Source organism: Cnephaeus nilssonii, assembly GCF_951640355.1.
Source record: "Cnephaeus nilssonii genome assembly, chromosome: 9".
NCBI classification, from domain to species: Eukaryota; Metazoa; Chordata; class Mammalia; order Chiroptera; family Vespertilionidae; genus Cnephaeus; species Cnephaeus nilssonii.
Window position 1 is genome coordinate 76,539,638 of NC_137080.1, and position 16,594 is coordinate 76,556,231.

Sequence of the window (16,594 nt, forward strand, 5' to 3'; positions counted from 1 at the left end):
AGAAACCTTGCAATTGATTATTGAGTTTTATAAAAAATTTCATTTTGTTTGCCAAAATCCTTTGAAAAAGATGTTTATTATTCTGCTTTTTTTCCCCAGTAAGAGAGGTACAGAAAAGTTGAAACATCTGGTGAGATGAATACTTCTGAGGCCTGAGCATTGCCTGAAATACTTCCCACTCTCAGTCCCCTTAACAGCTGAAATTCCTTGCTCAGAAAGAACCCTCTCAGGGAGTGGCAGACTCCACTGTTGCTTGCCCCTTCGTGTACCTGGGCCTGCCCTGAGGGAATGCCATACCCGCGGGGAGAATGGAGAGAAGGATGTGGCCCACACAGCCTTCTCCTCACCCCTCACACCCAGGGGAAGAGTCAGGAATGCCTTCCAGTAGAGAGGCAGCTTGGGGTTGGTCCAAAGCCCATCCAGAGTCCTCTAAGCTGACCCTGCAAACCTGTGGTAACACAGCTGTGCGGCTGGTGTAACAGGAGCACATCACTCTGCAAACCCTCAGCTGCAGCAAACCGAGGCTGCAAAGCCAGTCATTGGGCTGGAGGTCTCTCTTTAAATTATGCAGAGGATGCTCTGGCTGGGGCTTCTGGACACGGAAGGAGCAGCCCCACTTCAGACCTAGTCATGGGCTGTTGAGTGTTGGAAGCTGTTTGGCTATCATTTGGTTAGACTCATAGCAAAGACTTCTATAGAGCCTGCCTCATACCAGGTGCTGGGCTGACTCATTTAATGTTCATCGCACTATTATTACCCCCTTTCTACACAGAGACAGTGCCTGGGTGGACCTGGGACCCAAACCACTGGGCAGCACTGCCTCAAAAAGCTTAGTCTTCGCTTGAGGTTTTCCTCTCCCCAGCCACTACCACCCCCCATGAAATATAAAATAAATACTTCTTGCCGGGTATGTGGAAGCAACCTGCCTGAAACCACCTCTCAGGAGGCCCGAGCAGGGAGAAAAGGACTGGCAGCAAAGAGGGCCAGGCCTGGAGTTCAGGGAGAGATGCCAGACATACCTGTTCCAGGTTGGGCTTGAGGACAAGCAGTTTCTTTGTGCTTTGTTCTAAAGAATTCTCTAGTATACAGAGCCTCTCCTTATGACTTAACCAAGAGTATTCCATTCAGCTTTAACCCAGTGGTGTTCCCCGTCTTAAGGGGAGTGAGACACTTTTGGAGGTCACAGGTATAAAATCATCTTAATGAGCATCCTGTGCTCCGGACATGAACGGTTTGAAATTCAAAACCACATGCTTTGACCTGACCCTCTTCCGTAACAGCACTGCCGAGATTGGCCAGCTAAACCCTAGAGGGAATAGGTACATTTAATTTTGGAGGAGCTGATGGTTAATTTTAAACCAAGCATCTGCTGAAGATAAAGATGCAGCTAAAGGTCTACTTTTCCACAGAATTGTTCATGGGTGGAGTAGCCACACTGTGCGCACGAAGGTTCACACTCAGACAGAGAAGGGCAAGGGGGCTAGGAACCGCTGTGTGACGTTGCATCTGTGCTGAGAATCAGGATTCCTGGGTGCTGGTCCCAGCAGTGCTTCCATGAAGCTGTATGACTTCAGGCCACCCCTTTCTTGCCTCCGTTTCCTTATGAAAAACTTGAGCTTCTACTAGGTCTAAAAATGTACACTTGGAAGTTCACCTAGAAACCAAGTTGTGAAATTGTCAACCCCACACACTTGGTGGTATTGCTTAGGAATGTCCCTCGATACATTTGAATGCCAGTGTGGGTTGTCTCATTGCCTCTCATTGCATTTCTGTGTATGGGGATAATCCCCACTCAGCTCATCAAGCCATTATCACCAAAGGAGTTATCTTGCTGCTCTGACATCTTGGGGTGTTGTGGTGAATGACTGATAAGGGCCACCCAGGATGACATTTTTCTGCTTATTTTTTAAGTGTCTCAAATGTCCTTGTTCCTGGAGCTGCTTTGGTAGCATTCCGGAAGGTACCATAGAAATGGATGTTATGCTAAAGTTTATACCTCCTTTGTGGTTAAATGTGGTGTCCGTTGAGAAAAGTCAACTCACAGCAGTAGAAATGACTCACTCCATAAACTGCTTCATCCCAGACCCAGCTGTGGTACCCGCCTAACTTTTCTTTAATTGAGAAGGTGCATGAAAAAAACCACCTTTGGTTATCGAGTTTGTCTCACAAAGAGAGAAGAAAGCTTCTCACTGGGCGTTAATCATAGCTCTTCGCATGCTTATGGCCTGATTCAAGCTTGCTTTATTTACTCTGAGGAAGGAGAGAGCACATGGGGTTTGCATGATGCTGCTGTATCTCCGTTACCTGGGAGAAGCCAGGTAGAGTGTGGTGCTCCCCTGCAGTGGTCAGCGGTGTCCAGGGACCTGGGCAGGTAGAGGAAGCTGCTCCTTGTGGCCTCTTCCATGGGAGTACAGTCCTGCCCTCTTCTGAGCTGATTCCCAGAAGCCTCACCTTTGTGCAGCTCCCGGCCCTCTCCCCCTGCGGTGAATTTCCAGGGACCGACAGAGGCAGCTCTTTGGAAAGAAGCCCAGCCTGAGCCCTGGAGGGAGAGTGGCCGAGAGATGAGATGTTGACTGGAGCATTGTCTCCTCGCAGGGCTGGAGGGAAGGCCAGGACTTTGCTTGGAAAGCCTCTGGGGTCTGTTACTCACAGTCATGAGTCACCACAGGGTCTTAAAGCCCAGAACTGTGTGGTTTCCTTCTGACGGGAATCGGGGGAGAGGACGCTGTCCTGGCCGCTTTATGGAGGATGCTCTGAGACTCTTAGATGAGTAAAATTTAACTCGGGTGTTGCTATTCTAACCCTTCTGAAGCCACGGATACTTAAGAATTGAACTTTCCACTGGTTTTCATCTTGTGAACAGAATTCAGATAAATGTCACGTTCAGACCTCATTGAGACACTTTCTTGTATTCCAGTTCCTCCATTTGCAAAGCAAAAACAAAGCCTTTTTTTTTCCCTATAAATAAAACATGAGATCTGGATCTGGGGAACAAGAGCAGCACCCTGAGCTGCTGTCAGTAGTTCCGCTAATACTTGTTGGGCACCTCTGTGTACAAGTGCCCGCGCTGGATTCCGTGGAGGCGGGAGCCACAGGCACTGCTGAGCTCTTGCACAGCTACTTCAAACAGACCCATGAACTAGGGCAGTGGTCGGCAAACTGCGGCTCGTGAGCCACATGCAGCTCTTTGGCCCCTTGAATGTGGCTCTTCCACAAAATACCACGGCCTGGGCGAGTCTATTTTGAAGAAGTGGCGTCAGAAGAAGTTTAAGTTTAAAAAATTTGGCTCTCAAAAGAAATTTCAATCGTTGTATGTACTCTTGATATTTGGCTCTGTTGACGAATGAGTTTGCCGACCACTGAACTAGGGCTTAAAAGGGAGCATGTGAGCGAGTAGGTACGAGTCACGCAGAGTGAGCTTGGAGGAAGAATGGACGGCAGGCTGGAGCGCTGAAGGGAGCAGTCATGAAGCAAATAGTTTTAACCGAACTTTGACGGGTAGACGGGATTTTGAGAGCTGGAGATGGGGTACGTGGTTGCAGAGCATCCCAGCTGAAAGGAAGAAAGGAAAGGTCGTTGCTTACATTGGTTGTGCTTACCCTGCATTCCAGGTGGGATAAGAGAAGCATTGCTCACTCCATCTCCTTAACTTCTCAGCCTTAAGAGGCGGGACTATTATTTTTATCCTCTTTGAACAGTGAGGAAATTGAGGCCCAAAGAGATTAAAACACCTTCCCAAGGCCACCCAGCTAAACGTAGTTGATCAGCGAGGAGTTAGCCTTGTTCTGGCTAGTGCCCACACCTGCGCTCTTCCCCTTGGTTGCGTGCAGTGGCTCAGGAGAGGCAGGCTTGGAGGACGGAGGTGGGTCCGGCCTGCTGTTGGCCAGGGAGAAGGATTAGCGTGGAGGATCACTGTAAAAGAACGTGTATTTCTGAACACTGTGCCTAGGATGGGTTTCATTCTGAAGTCCGTGACGAGTCACTAGAGGGTTTTGAACACAGAATTCTCTGGTTTGAGTGTTGCAGTGATCGGTCCAGGGAGTGTTGCAGTGAAGCCTGGTGGAGTGCCTGCAGGGGCCTCTGAGGTAGATGCGTGGTGCGCTCGGCAGTGAGGTGGCCCAGTGAGAAGCTTCTGGTTTGTGTACTTGCATTATGCTCAGTTCACCACCCAAGACCTAAGTTTGAGTTCTTTAGCCTCCAATAGGTGTTTTAGGCAGATTTGTTTTGTTGTCATTTATGAGGGGAGCAAAAAGGATTTTAGGTTAATTAGCTTAGAGTCGAGGCCATCCCGCCTGGATTCCTTGTGAAAGACATTTTAAGAGAAAGGAGGCATGTGACAGAGAGTGCCTTCTCCAGTTAACAGACCCCTCAACCCCTGCCCACATTTGAGATTGGGATGTCAGTGGGATTATGGGGAAGAAGTTAAGGTAGAAGAAGCAATAGGAGAGAGACAGAGAAAAAAGGGGCCTTGGAGATAGGTTCAGGGAGTAAGCCTGGATGAGGTGCTGCTGCCCACTGCTCTCCTGATTGCAAGTCTCATGGGGTACCTTCGAGTCTAGGAGAAAAAGAACAGAGATACAAGGCATGGGTGTGCTCTAGCAAGAGCATGCCATGGGTCCTGCAGATGGCTGCCACTTGTGCTGGACTTGGAGGTGGTATCCAGGAGAGGCCTAGCTGCAAATCAAGGCTGGCTGCTGCTAGTGCTGGGCCTGTGGCCACTCAGCGAGAGGTCCTGGACACGCCAAGGCCAGATGCTTGTTTGAGAGATTTTAGGAAAGTCTGAAGCATGAGCCAACACAGGCCATTTGTATGGAAAAGCCACTGGAAACTGCTTGGGTGGGTGGGGTCTTAGGGAATCACCAGGGTGGCAAACCGTGTGAACCAGGTTGGAGACTCAGAAATGGTGCCTGCCTGCCCGCTCTGTGGGGAAAGAGCTCAGCAAAGGAGCAATGGCCTCTATCTGCACTTCTGTCTGGGAGAAAGCTGCCCTTCTGCTTCTCACCCTGAAGCCAGACAATTCACTTCCTCCCTGTCTGTCTCCAGTTCCTTTCAAGCTGCTCCCTAGAGCTGGAGCTCAGAAGGAGTGAGTCTGAGTAAGTCCGTGGGCAGGCCCTTTAAGAGGAACTGCCTGGGACTCCAGAAGCCTTCCATCTCACTCAGCCTCAATCCCTGCTGGTTTTTACATCCCACAGTTATGGGGACTTCTCTTCCCAGCTCTGGAACCTTGGGATGGAAGGGGGGACTGTTGTGGGGCTGGGACCCCTTGCTCCTCTGGGGGGACCTCTGCAACCAAGCTATCCCTCCTTATTTTTATCCACCACACATGGGTGTGAGACCAACCCATTCGATGCCTCTGCCCCTCCTGTCAGTCTTGATGAGGCTTCTTCTTTCTATCCTTAGTTGTAAAACCTCTCCCAACTGCACTTTGGACTCAGGCTTTTTATCTTGATTCCTGGGACTTCTGATAGGTCTGCATGTAGTATGCTTATCTGGCCATAACTTTAGAGAGTTGTATAAGATCAATAAGATAATATACCTTCTAATAAATTACCTTGTGGGTGCTGGTCTTTCAAAGATCAGATGAAGAAATCTTAACATAGAGATTGTAGAAAATTAGAACGGAACCTTTAGAGATATTTAGTCCAACCTTGTCTTTTCACAGTAAAAAACAACCAAGGACTAGCTGGTCCTGGGCGCCTGAATGGAGGTTGCCTACCTGGCCCTGGCACTCTTCTTCTGCCTCCTGATCCCGGTGCTTCCATCATAGAATGATGCCTCCCCTCCTGTACTCTAAGTCTGTGTTGACCTTTGTCCATGGAAAAGTGTGTTAACTCTTAATGCTTTCTTATGTATAAAAGATGACAAAGTAGAAGGAAGCAACAAAAAAGAAGTGAATAGAACAGTCAGGTTCTAAACAGGGGTTTCAGTGGGTACACCCACTGCCAGGATTTACTTCTGAGGTCAGACTGGGGAAGGTTTAGCAATGTGTCTTTAGACCCTTGCAATCCTTTGTTCCCTGAGGGAGCTGCTCCCCCAGTTCAACTCTGCTCAAAGGCAGGGGCGTGGGGAGGCTCTGGAGTCCTGTGTTCTCAGTTACACCTTTCTCAAGGCACTGGGATGCGAATCCTTTCTATTTGAAGTTAAGGAGCTCGAAACCAGTGGTCCTAGTTACACCTCAGAATTACTTTGAGAGCTTTGTAAAAGGCTCCTCAAAACTCTGGATTAATGGTCTGGAGGAGGCTAGAAGTTAGCAACTGTTACAAGCTCCCAGGTGATCCAGTTATGCAGCTAGAATGGGAACTACAGCTTCCAACTAGTGGTTCTTACCCCTAACTGCATCCGATCACATGGGAAGCAACCAACCTATTATTGCACCGCTGGGCTTCACACCCAGAAATTTCTGACTCAGTAAGAAGTGTGGTGTGGGGCTTGCGATTTCTAACAAATTCCTGGGTGATGCTGCTGCTGCTGGCTTGGGACTGCACTTTGTAAACCACAGCATTAGATTCTCAAAGGTTCTGTGATCCAGGACTTGATGGTCCATCCTCAGAGTTTTCGTTCTGAAGGTCTGGGGTGGGCTCAGGAATTTGCGTGTCTTTTAAGTTCCCATGTGATGCTTATGCAGCCGGACTGAGGAACACACTTTGAACACCAGGGCCTGTCCTTGGGTTGGACACTGGGATGAGATCAGGCACAAGGCAGGCCACCTCAAATCTCTCCCCATCTGGTGCCAATTGGCCACCAGAAGCACCATCGCCAGGAACATTCAAGGTTGCCCTAGGCCAGTGGTCGGCAAACTGCGGCTCGTGAGCCACGGTTTGCTGCTCTGTTGACTAATGAGTTTGCCGACCACTGACCTAGACACTCGGTTCCAATAATTACAGGCTGTTGTTGTTCCTTGTGATTAAGCCCCTATCCCAGTGGTCGGCAAACTCATTAGTCAACAGAGTGGCAAACCGCGGCTCAAGAGCTGCAGTTTGCCGACCACTGGCCTAGGCTTTAGGAGGAAGCAGGGACCTGCAGTTTACCTGGACAAAGAATAGCATCTCAAGAGTGTTTGTCTAGAACGTAGTAGACAGTGGACATGCACAGGGTGGTCAAATCAGACCTGGAACGTTGGAGTGGGTCTGTGGGTCTCCTCTAGGCCAGGTGTGTCCTCATTGTGTGCACAAGAGGACACTGAGGCCCCCACAGTGAGCTGCCACCTGGAGCTTGCACCCCAATTCTGGGGTGCTTTCCCACTGTGCTGAGGTGAATTCTGAGGAATGGGCACAGCTTCCTCAGTCTGTAGAGGTCTAATGCATGGATCCAGCAGATGCCACGGCCACAGGAAACAATGATGAGGCTGGACTAAATGACCCCTAGACTTCTAGCAGTGGTTCCCAAAGTGTGAGCACTTGTTGGAAATAAGAGTTCTTAGAGCCCGCCCAGGTGGCCTGCTGCTGGATCAGAAACCCTGCCAGCCATCTGTGTGGTAATACGCCCTTGGGGTGGCTCTGGTTGGACACAAGTTTAAGAAGCAGTGGCTGAGGGAAAGCCCGTGTGGTGGTGTGCCCTGAGGCCCTGGGGGCAGGGCTGGGAGCCTGCGGTTGGGTTTATGGAGGCCTTGGAATTGGCAGGGTGCTTGTGATGGCCTCAGGAATCGAGGAATCTGGAGGAAGTCAGCTTGGAGAGAAGCTGCTTGGAGAACTGCAGCCAGGAGAGCTCCCGGGTGCACTCCTCCTCCTCTCACCCGGTCCACCCCTTGTGAAATCGAGGCTCAAGTCATTTCAACTTAAGCTTTATTCACGCTCCCCTGTCATTATGTGTTTTGCTCAGAGCAAACTTGCCTCAGCCAGCCCAAGGTCAATTTTCAGTGATTCTGAAACTCATGAACTTTCATTGATTAGGGCTTTAATGTTCTGATAGTGTTGGTAATTGGTTTTTCTTCTTCTTTTTTTTTTAGTTAGTGACAGGAGTATGGGAAGGCAAATACAACTTCTTCTGTCAGGGTACACGCAGCGCGGGTGAAGCAGATATGAAGGTACTGTCCCTCTTTATTTATTTTAAATCGTTTTTTTAATTTAAAAAACAATTTGCACAAAAGACAAAACAAAACGGCTTATAACCTCACTGTCCAGGTCATCCCTGTTGACATTTTTAAGAGACCCTTAAAAAAGCAGTATGTACACAAAATAATGAAATTTGAACAACATGTAAAGGTACAAAATGAAAACTAAAGTTTCCTTCTCTGCAAAAGTAAGTCCTATTAACAGTTTCCAGGGGGGAAATGCATGCATTTATCCATAGTTATGCATTGTTTCTGTAAATGGGATCGTAGAATAACGGCTATTCCTCTGAGCGTCCTCTGCGTGGTGGCCGGCAGATTCTGACTCCCTCCCTGCGTGTTTGTTCTGACATAAAAGGTGGAGCGAGCTCCGCAGGGGCAGCCATCTCCTTAGAGCACCCTGTGACACCCAGGTGGGCGGGGACCTGACACTGGAAGTTCCAGTTTCTTTTTTCTTGGCCTCATGCCCTGTCCCCTGCCCCACGCCAGCCCCTGAAATCAGGAGTCCCCCTTGGGTGGCTTTTCTGTCCCGATGGCTCTGCAGGCTCCAAAGAAAACAGGCCAACTCCAGTGTTTTGAACTATGAAGCCTCCTGGTTTTTAGTCTTGAAGGGTGTCAGTGGCCCTTTTAAAACCTCCCCTGCTGTTATTTCAAACCTCCCCACACCGTGCTCTTTGGTTAAAGCCACTTTTGAGCGACCAGCAAGTGGCTTTAACCAAGGTCTGTAGGGGCCAGCAGGGCGCTCAGGCTTCTTCGAGCCAACATGGGGTACTGGGGTGTCGGGAAAGGTGTCAGAGGAGATGTCCCAGAGAAACACTGATGGCCTTCCTCCTAGATTATCCGTGTCCTCTGGTGGTACTACTTCTCCAAACTCATTGAGTTCATGGACACCTTCTTCTTCATCCTGCGCAAGAACAACCACCAGATCACGGTCCTGCACGTCTACCACCATGCCTCCATGCTGAACATCTGGTGGTTCGTGATGAACTGGGTCCCCTGCGGCCACTGTAAGTCTCACGTAGAGGGGGCTTGGGGACAGGTGTGAGCAAAAACTCCCAGTTGAAATCAAGGCTCGTAGACAAGGAGCCGTTTCTGTAGATTTCTAGGTCAAGCACTTGAGTGTTGTGTCCGGGATGCTTCTAACCAGAGTCTGTGTGGCCTGTGCGCTCAGTATGAGGCCACGGCCTTTTCCTAGTTTAGTGAATGGTCTGTGCTGATCTGGGTAGGAGGAGCGAAATAAAAAATCCCCAGCCTGGGGCATGTTAAGAAACAGGGACAGTGTTCTCTGCCATGCAGGGCGGCAGTTCCAGGTTATTTCTGATGTTTCTCTGCCACGTGGAAGATGTTTGACTGGCGGGCAGGCCAGGAAGATGCAGTCACACCTTGGAGTGAGCGCCAGAGAACAAGGCTAATTATGAAATAGAGCTTTTGCTACGTGTTGCATCAGGGAATCCGAACATTTTCTAATTGTCACGACCCTCACGTTTCATGAAACACGTTGAGCAGGATGTGGGTGGCTTTGGGAAGCTTATGATCGGAACTCTCTTGTTACTGTCAGAGAGTAAGTTGTCACCTTCAGGTTCAGCATGGGAGTTCTCACAAGTGTCCCAATCAAAATTCCTGTCACCCGTCACTGACAGATTTGACTGAGAACCTTGATTCTCTTTTTTTTTTTTTCTCCTGGGATAGTGCTGCCCTTAATTAAGTCGGCCCACCAAGATTCACACAGTCATAGAATTTTAGAACTAGACAGGACTTTCCACATACAGCTCCTTTCAGCTGAAGAGAAAACTGAGACAGTAGGAGGGTTGGTGCAGGACCCTCGCTAGTCTTGTTTCTTTTCTCACCATCGATACTCTATGGCTGAGGGTTAACTGACCTAACTTTCTCACAGAAACAGCACCTCATTACCTTTGAAGAGTGTTTTACATTTTCCAAGAACTTATAGGATGACAGAGTTTAAGCTGGCCCATGAGAAACAACCAGAGAATGAATGTGACTTGTCCAGGGTCACACAGCCAGGTGCTGTCGTAGCCAGGGATACATACTCATTCCCTGACCCCAGCTTTGTTCACCTCCGACTGCACGGGGAAAAGCCAGGCGGCTTTGTTTGGTTGCCTGCTGTGGAGGAGGAGGAGGACAGAGAGTCTAAAAACAAAACAAAACAAACAAAAAAAAGTGAATCCTACTGGAAATTAAAAATCATGTGATAAAGGCAGGCCTTTCATCTCTAAGGAACTGGACTCTTATCTGCATTAGCAATAAAAATATATGGCCTCAGTACTGCAGTCCTGGGGAGTAATTAGGAAGTGACTTCAAAGGCCTCTCCAACGCTGAGCCATGTGCAGGGACAGCCAGCTTTGAGCACAGCGCCCATCGCTGTCTTCCCAAGCCTTCAACGCAGCAACCTGGGGCCCTGGGCTCGCAGAGAGAAGCAGCTCCCTCAGGCAGTGGGTGAGGCTCCGGCGGCAAAGCCTTTTGGTGTCAGAGCAGGGCAGGTGCTTTCATGGCGGCTGTGTTAGATGCCCACCGGGAAGCGACAGCTGAGCCTGGGCTTGGAGCCCCTGATGCTGCCCGGCCACGTGGAAAGTGAATTCCGATTACACGTCAGAATAGTGCTGCTCAGTGTTGGCTGGCCCCTGTTCAGAATCCTCTGATTTTCCGATTTAAAAAGAATCTTGGGTTTTATTTTATTACTTGTTATGTATAAAACACTGATGCATCCTCCTCTCCAAACCCTCTCTGTCCCTGCAGCTTATTTTGGTGCCACACTTAACAGCTTCATCCACGTCCTCATGTACTCATACTACGGTCTGTCTTCTGTCCCTTCCATGCGTCCGTACCTCTGGTGGAAGAAGTACATCACTCAGGGGCAGCTGGTGAGTGACTCAGCCTCTGTCCCCAGCACTCGCTGCCGGGGTCACAGAGCTCTTCCCGGGGGTGATCTTGCTGCCTTCCTGGCGTGATTGATGTTTAATAGCACCCACACTATGCCTTTCCCACCCTTTCTCATTTGTTCCAATTAAACGTGGGCAGAGCGGGGAATTTTCTTCATTTTAATCGATGGAGCAATGGTGCCCTTGGGTGTACAGCTAGTTGAGCTGCAGAATGAGGACTAGAAGCTAATTTTCTGACTTCAAGTTCAGTCCTTTGTTCTTAGTTTGTGCACAAAGCATGTGTGTGTATGTGTGTGTGTGTGTCTAGGTGTTTTCTAAATATAATCCAGAATCCAAAGTGAAAGCTGTCTGTCTGTGTTCCCAGGAGTTTGAGAAGGAGCCGTGGAGTGGCATGAATGCGGGGTGCTTGTAGCTTAGTAGGCAGCGAGGATATTTGCTAAGGCAGGTGCGGCGACCTCTCAGCTCCGGGGTGATGGAGCGCCTGGGGGTGAGAATGACACCCGCTGTGCTCTGAAGCCCCTCCCAGGGTTCGCAGTGCCCGGGACTGTCACACCTGCTGCTTATTTCTCACCATCCTTTCCTTAAGCTTTCCCTAGTTGTCAGTATCTTATAGACCCCTATTCCTCTCCCCTCATGAATTCTTCCACAAGCTCATTAATGCTATCGCTACTAATGATACACGCTGACATTTGTGGAATCGACTATGTCGGGCACTTGTGCTAAGTATAAGTAAGCAGTTTGACATGAATTGTTCCAGTAGCCTGACCTCATGTTAATATCCCCATTTTGCAGAAAAGGGCCCTGAAGCAATAACTAGCTGGGGGGAGGGAAGTGAGGGGGACGGACTTAGACATTACACCCGCTGCCCTGGCCCTGCCTGTTAACACCGTTTTCTAAAGAAACCAAGCGGATTCAGATCCCTCCAAGTTGATTGAGGTTTTTCAATATTTAAAAATAACAATCTGGGAAAACAAATCAGAGAGCTGAGCCCTTGATGTGTGTGGCATTTCATTATCACCTCCTGCCTGCGGCTCTGCAGTCCTTGTGAGCTTTTCCTCTCCCCGCACCCCCAGGAGGGATAATTGTTCCTTCATCTTCTCGTTAAACTGGAAGAGCAGTGAGGAGATTGGTGTGTACCACACAGCCGCAGGTCCGCAGAAGCAGAATTTAAAAGAACCAACCGGGGACCTGGGAAGTGGCCTCCTAGGAGGCTCTGCCCTTTGGGGCAGAAGGTCGCACCCAGTTTGCTGAGATTTATTTTGAGCACCTCTCCTAGTTATGACTCAGCGTAGAGTTCTTACCTTAAAAAGGAGAAGAAGAAAAAGAAGAAACCAGTTTTTTATTTAGGAACACCGGTAGCTGGGCCCGAAATCCAGCGGGCAGAGCCCCACCCTCTGTTATTCCTCCTGAAGATGCCTCCTCCAGCAGCCACACTTTATTTTAACACTCTTGCCTTGGTTTCCCAAGCACTTCCACATGCTTTTCAAGATTTACTCATCAAAAACATTCTATGGACTTCGCATTATGTCCTGATAAGTGTTTAAATCTACTTGTCAACCTTCACCAGACCTACAGGGAACAGAGACAAGGAATAGGGAACGTGTCCAGTGGGATCGGACATTCTGCAGTGACATCACTGGTTCCCTTTAAGCATTCGCCCCACTCCCTTCCTCCCTTAAAGAAACAACTTGCATCTCTCTCTAGTATGTCCCACAAGTTTCCATGTGTGTCTTGGTTGTTGTTGTTGTTTTAACATTTTCTTTTTGTCTCCAGCTTCATTGAGTCATAAAATATTGTATACGTTAAAGGTGTACAACAAGCATGTCAAACTCAAAGGCTAACACAGGCCAAATAACCGAGACGTGCAGCCCACGTGCCGCGAGTTTGACATATAATGATTTGATAATACATGTGTTTTATGAAATGATCACCATAGTATGTTCAGTTAACATCCTTCACCTCGTGTAGTTACAAGGTTTTTTTCTTATGATGAGAACTTTAAGAAGTACTCTGAGCAACTTTCAAATACACAAGACAGTATTGTTAACTATTCCCTGAATTGCAGGAAAGGTGGTTTAAGTAGCTTGGAGGGGAGGAAGAATGTACATAAGACAGAAATATAAATAGTTTGGGTAGTTTGGGGTGAGTTTAATGTCTGCTTCGTGTTTGTGGTCCCTACAGAAAGGTAGATAAGTGTAATTCACAAGTGGGGGGTGCAGGGAAGGGAGCCAGTGTGGCATGGCCCCATGTCCACGGCTGTGCCCCAGGCTCAGCTGTGTCCTCTCTCTCCCCCAGCTTCAGTTTGTGCTGACAATCGTGCAGACCACCTGCGGGGTCATCTGGCCATGTTCGTTCCCTCTTGGTTGGTTATATTTCCAAATCGGATACATGATTTCCCTGATTACTCTCTTCACAAACTTCTACATTCAGGTAAGTCTCCCTCCTCGGTGGCAGTCGGGCTGTGGGGCTTTATCAGCAGAGGCCATCGCCTGTTTGTCTAAGGGGGGCGGGTAGACTCCGGGCAGTGGGCACTAACTTAGTCACAGTGGCAGGGCAGCCCCTGCCTTTGAGAGCGGAGGGTCCCTGCTAATGTAGAAGATGCTAAGTCTGTCCCGGACCTCCCGCGTTCTAGATTTTGGCAAGGGAGGTTTGGGATTTATGTGGGAAAGCAAAACTGTTCAGCAGGTTCCTGTGTCGCTTCCCTTAAGACCTGCGGCAGACACGTGGTAGGTGATTTTCAGCCAGAAGTCTCACAGCCCCGCTGCTCTGAACCTCACGGCTAAATTAAATGTCCAAAGAAATCTCCATCACAGTCCGTCAGCTATAGATAGAAATCTGCCCTTTGTCCCAGTTTTCTTGCACATCCACTTCTCGTTTGCAGCTCAGCTCATTTCCAAGGGCATGAGGTAATGCAGGTTCTTGCTCACAGAGGGGTCCACTTAGGGCCGATTATCTCCGGTGGAGTCTGACCACTTTGCAGCCACTGCTGGTTCCCCAGCCTCCCATCACCCCTGGATGACGTGTGTTCCCGCTCCCGGGGGCAGTATCTGGTTCCAGGGCAGGCACAGGAGGTCAGGAGCAAGGGCAGAGGCCACAGAGGCCCGGGCAGTAGCGCCTGGTCGTGTCTAGCAGCCACCTGGCAGCTCAGCCACGATTCCGCTTCCCTGTGCTCCCCGGTACCTTGGTTCGCACATACCTGGAGGGAAACCAGGTTAGCGTTAGGGTGCCAGCCTCGCCTAGCGCGGCCACGTGCTGCTATCTGCCCTGTGTCTTTCAGACTTACAACAAGCAGGGAGCCTCCCGGCGGAAAGAGCACCTGAAGGACCACCAGAACGGGTCCCTGACCGCCGCCAACGGACACACCAACAGCTTTTCATCCCTGGAAAACAATGTGAAGCCGAGGAAGCAACGGAAGGATTGAGGTCGAAGAGTTGCAAACCTCCCAACCACGTCGTCTGATTGTAAGCACAGTATGAGTTGTGCGCGATGCTCGTTAACAGCTGCTGTAACTAGTCCGGCCTACAATAGTGTGATTCACGTAGGACCTCTTTCATCACTTCAAAACCCCTAGGAAATGTATACAGATTTAGACAAGTAGGCATAAGATTTTTAACATTTCTGGGCTCTCGCCGACCCCTGCGCCACGCCGCGGAGGGAGTGTTATTGTAGTATACGACACTGCTGTTGCCTTATTAGTTATAACATGATAGGTGCTGAATTGTGATTCACAATTTGAAAACACTGTAATCCAAACTGTTGTGTTTTTATTTTTACTGTAGATCATGCATGTGATTGTAAATTTGTACAATGTTACAGTAGAGAAACACACATGCCTTAAAATTTAAAAAGCAGGGCCCAAAGCTTACTAGTTTAAATTAGGATACGTTTCAAGTTTTGATTCATTTTCAATAGCTCTGATTAGAAAAATCAAAGACCGTGATTTATGAAATTAGCGTGTGACACATTTTCAGGTGACTTGTATGTGTGAAATCAGAAACGGCACCTTCGGTTTTGTAATACTGGCTTTAAATCAGGCAGACTCAAATCTAGTGGAACAGTCAGTTTAACTTTTTAACAGATCTTATTTTTTTATTTTGAGTGCCACTATTAATAATGTAAAAAGGGGGGGAGCTCTAAAGCAGTCTTGATGAAACTTAAATATATATTCTTTATCTTCAGGATTTTAGGGAGTGTGTAGGATGAGGAGGCTATGTGTCATTTCGGAAGTGCTACGTGTTTTCATATGGGAAACAGCCCATTTTGCTTTCCACTCGTGAGAGAGAGGAGATCAGCTTTTCAAGCGGGAGGACTGATTGTGTGACATTTGACAGACTCCCACAGATGAGCAATGGTTGCCAGGGTCCAGACGCAGATTGATTTCTGTACTGCTATCTGTTTTGACACAAACTTCCTTTTAAAATGTGCCTCGCTTACCAAAATTAATAAAGGAGGGCGGGAGGGAGGACTTCCATAAAAAAAAGAAAAATGTAAGGTAAAATTAAACAGATAGCTATAGCATAAGAGAACTGGGAAATTGGCTAGAGATCATTTGTTTAATGTAAATCTAACAGCACCTGTCGTTTTTTCTGCTTAGAATCTAAAGGTTTGTTCAGAACCGCTTGTTTAATAAGAATTGAGTACTTGTAAAGTCATGTCTCACACTTGTGAGGAGGCAGTGGTCAAACAGATACAGACTATTGTGTGTGTCATTTTAAAGTGTTGGGATTCAGTCTTTGAATACCTTCTCCATTGGAGGAAAAAATATTCCTTGAACCACTCGTGACCATCTTAGAAAGTCATTGACAATGTATAAATGAATTGTTGGTTTGGTATTTATGTAAATATCATGCTTTAATTTTGCACATTCATATTTTAGGGAGCCAGGTGGTTCTCTTATTAGTCTTGTGGGTTTTCTGTTTGGAAGGAGTCACAGCATCTGTTTACATTTACCTGATCAAACCTAGAATGTGTATATTTGTAAATGTATGTCCTCCTAGGTACTAGTTTGCGAAAGTCTTTACCTATTTCAAACAGAAACTATAACATTCGGTAGTGTGCTGTCAAAGTGTGCTTAGCTCATCTGGATATTCCCACACTGTTGCAAAAGGTCCGAACATTAATCATTAAAACATTTTTGATTACCTGTGCTTGCGTTCTACATTGTTTCTGTGCTGCCAATTATGAAAGACTGGAGAAAAAGCCACTTTCTTCACCTTCTCAGAACTCACACAGATAGATGTCAGTAATTTGGTGTGAACGGTTACGTTGCCCAGCTCACATGATGAGGAGGGATCGCCACACAGAAAGGCATGGTGGTGGTCCCTCCCTAATTCCTTCCTCTCTGCCTTTTCCCACAAAGCTCCTGGCTCTAAGAATACTCCTTTTTCCTTTCTTCCTTCTCTTCCCACTTCCTCTCCTCACACTCCAAGCTGTTAAAGTTACTTTCCTAAGACCAGAGCTTCATATGTTTTTAGTGTAGAGAACCAGATAGTATACCTGGTTTGCTGACCCCCTACTCTAAAGTACTGAGGTCCCGCCTTGGTCCCAAAGTTGTATCACTTTCTTTGCCAAAGACCATTTCTTGTCCCAGATCCTGGCCCCGCCCAGCCCACCCCACTGTGGACTTCCAGGTCCATCCATGTCCACCGTG

At 48.1% G+C, this 16,594-nt stretch overlaps 1 protein-coding gene across 2 annotated transcripts in view; it reads left to right on the forward strand.

The window, feature by feature from the left end:
* The window catches only part of ELOVL5 (ELOVL fatty acid elongase 5), an 81,139-nt gene extending 65,049 nt beyond the window's left edge, over positions 1-16,090 (forward strand). For both annotated transcript variants that reach the window (XM_079780854.1, XM_079780855.1), the window contains exons 4-8: positions 7,946-8,023; positions 8,883-9,054; positions 10,802-10,926; positions 13,240-13,374; positions 14,222-16,090. In XM_079780854.1, the coding sequence (XP_079636980.1) occupies positions 7,946-8,023; positions 8,883-9,054; positions 10,802-10,926; positions 13,240-13,374; positions 14,222-14,365 (654 nt within the window). In that variant the 3' untranslated portion in view covers positions 14,366-16,090. The remainder of the gene's footprint in view (positions 1-7,945; positions 8,024-8,882; positions 9,055-10,801; positions 10,927-13,239; positions 13,375-14,221) is intronic.
* The last annotated feature ends 504 nt before the right edge of the window (positions 16,091-16,594 follow it).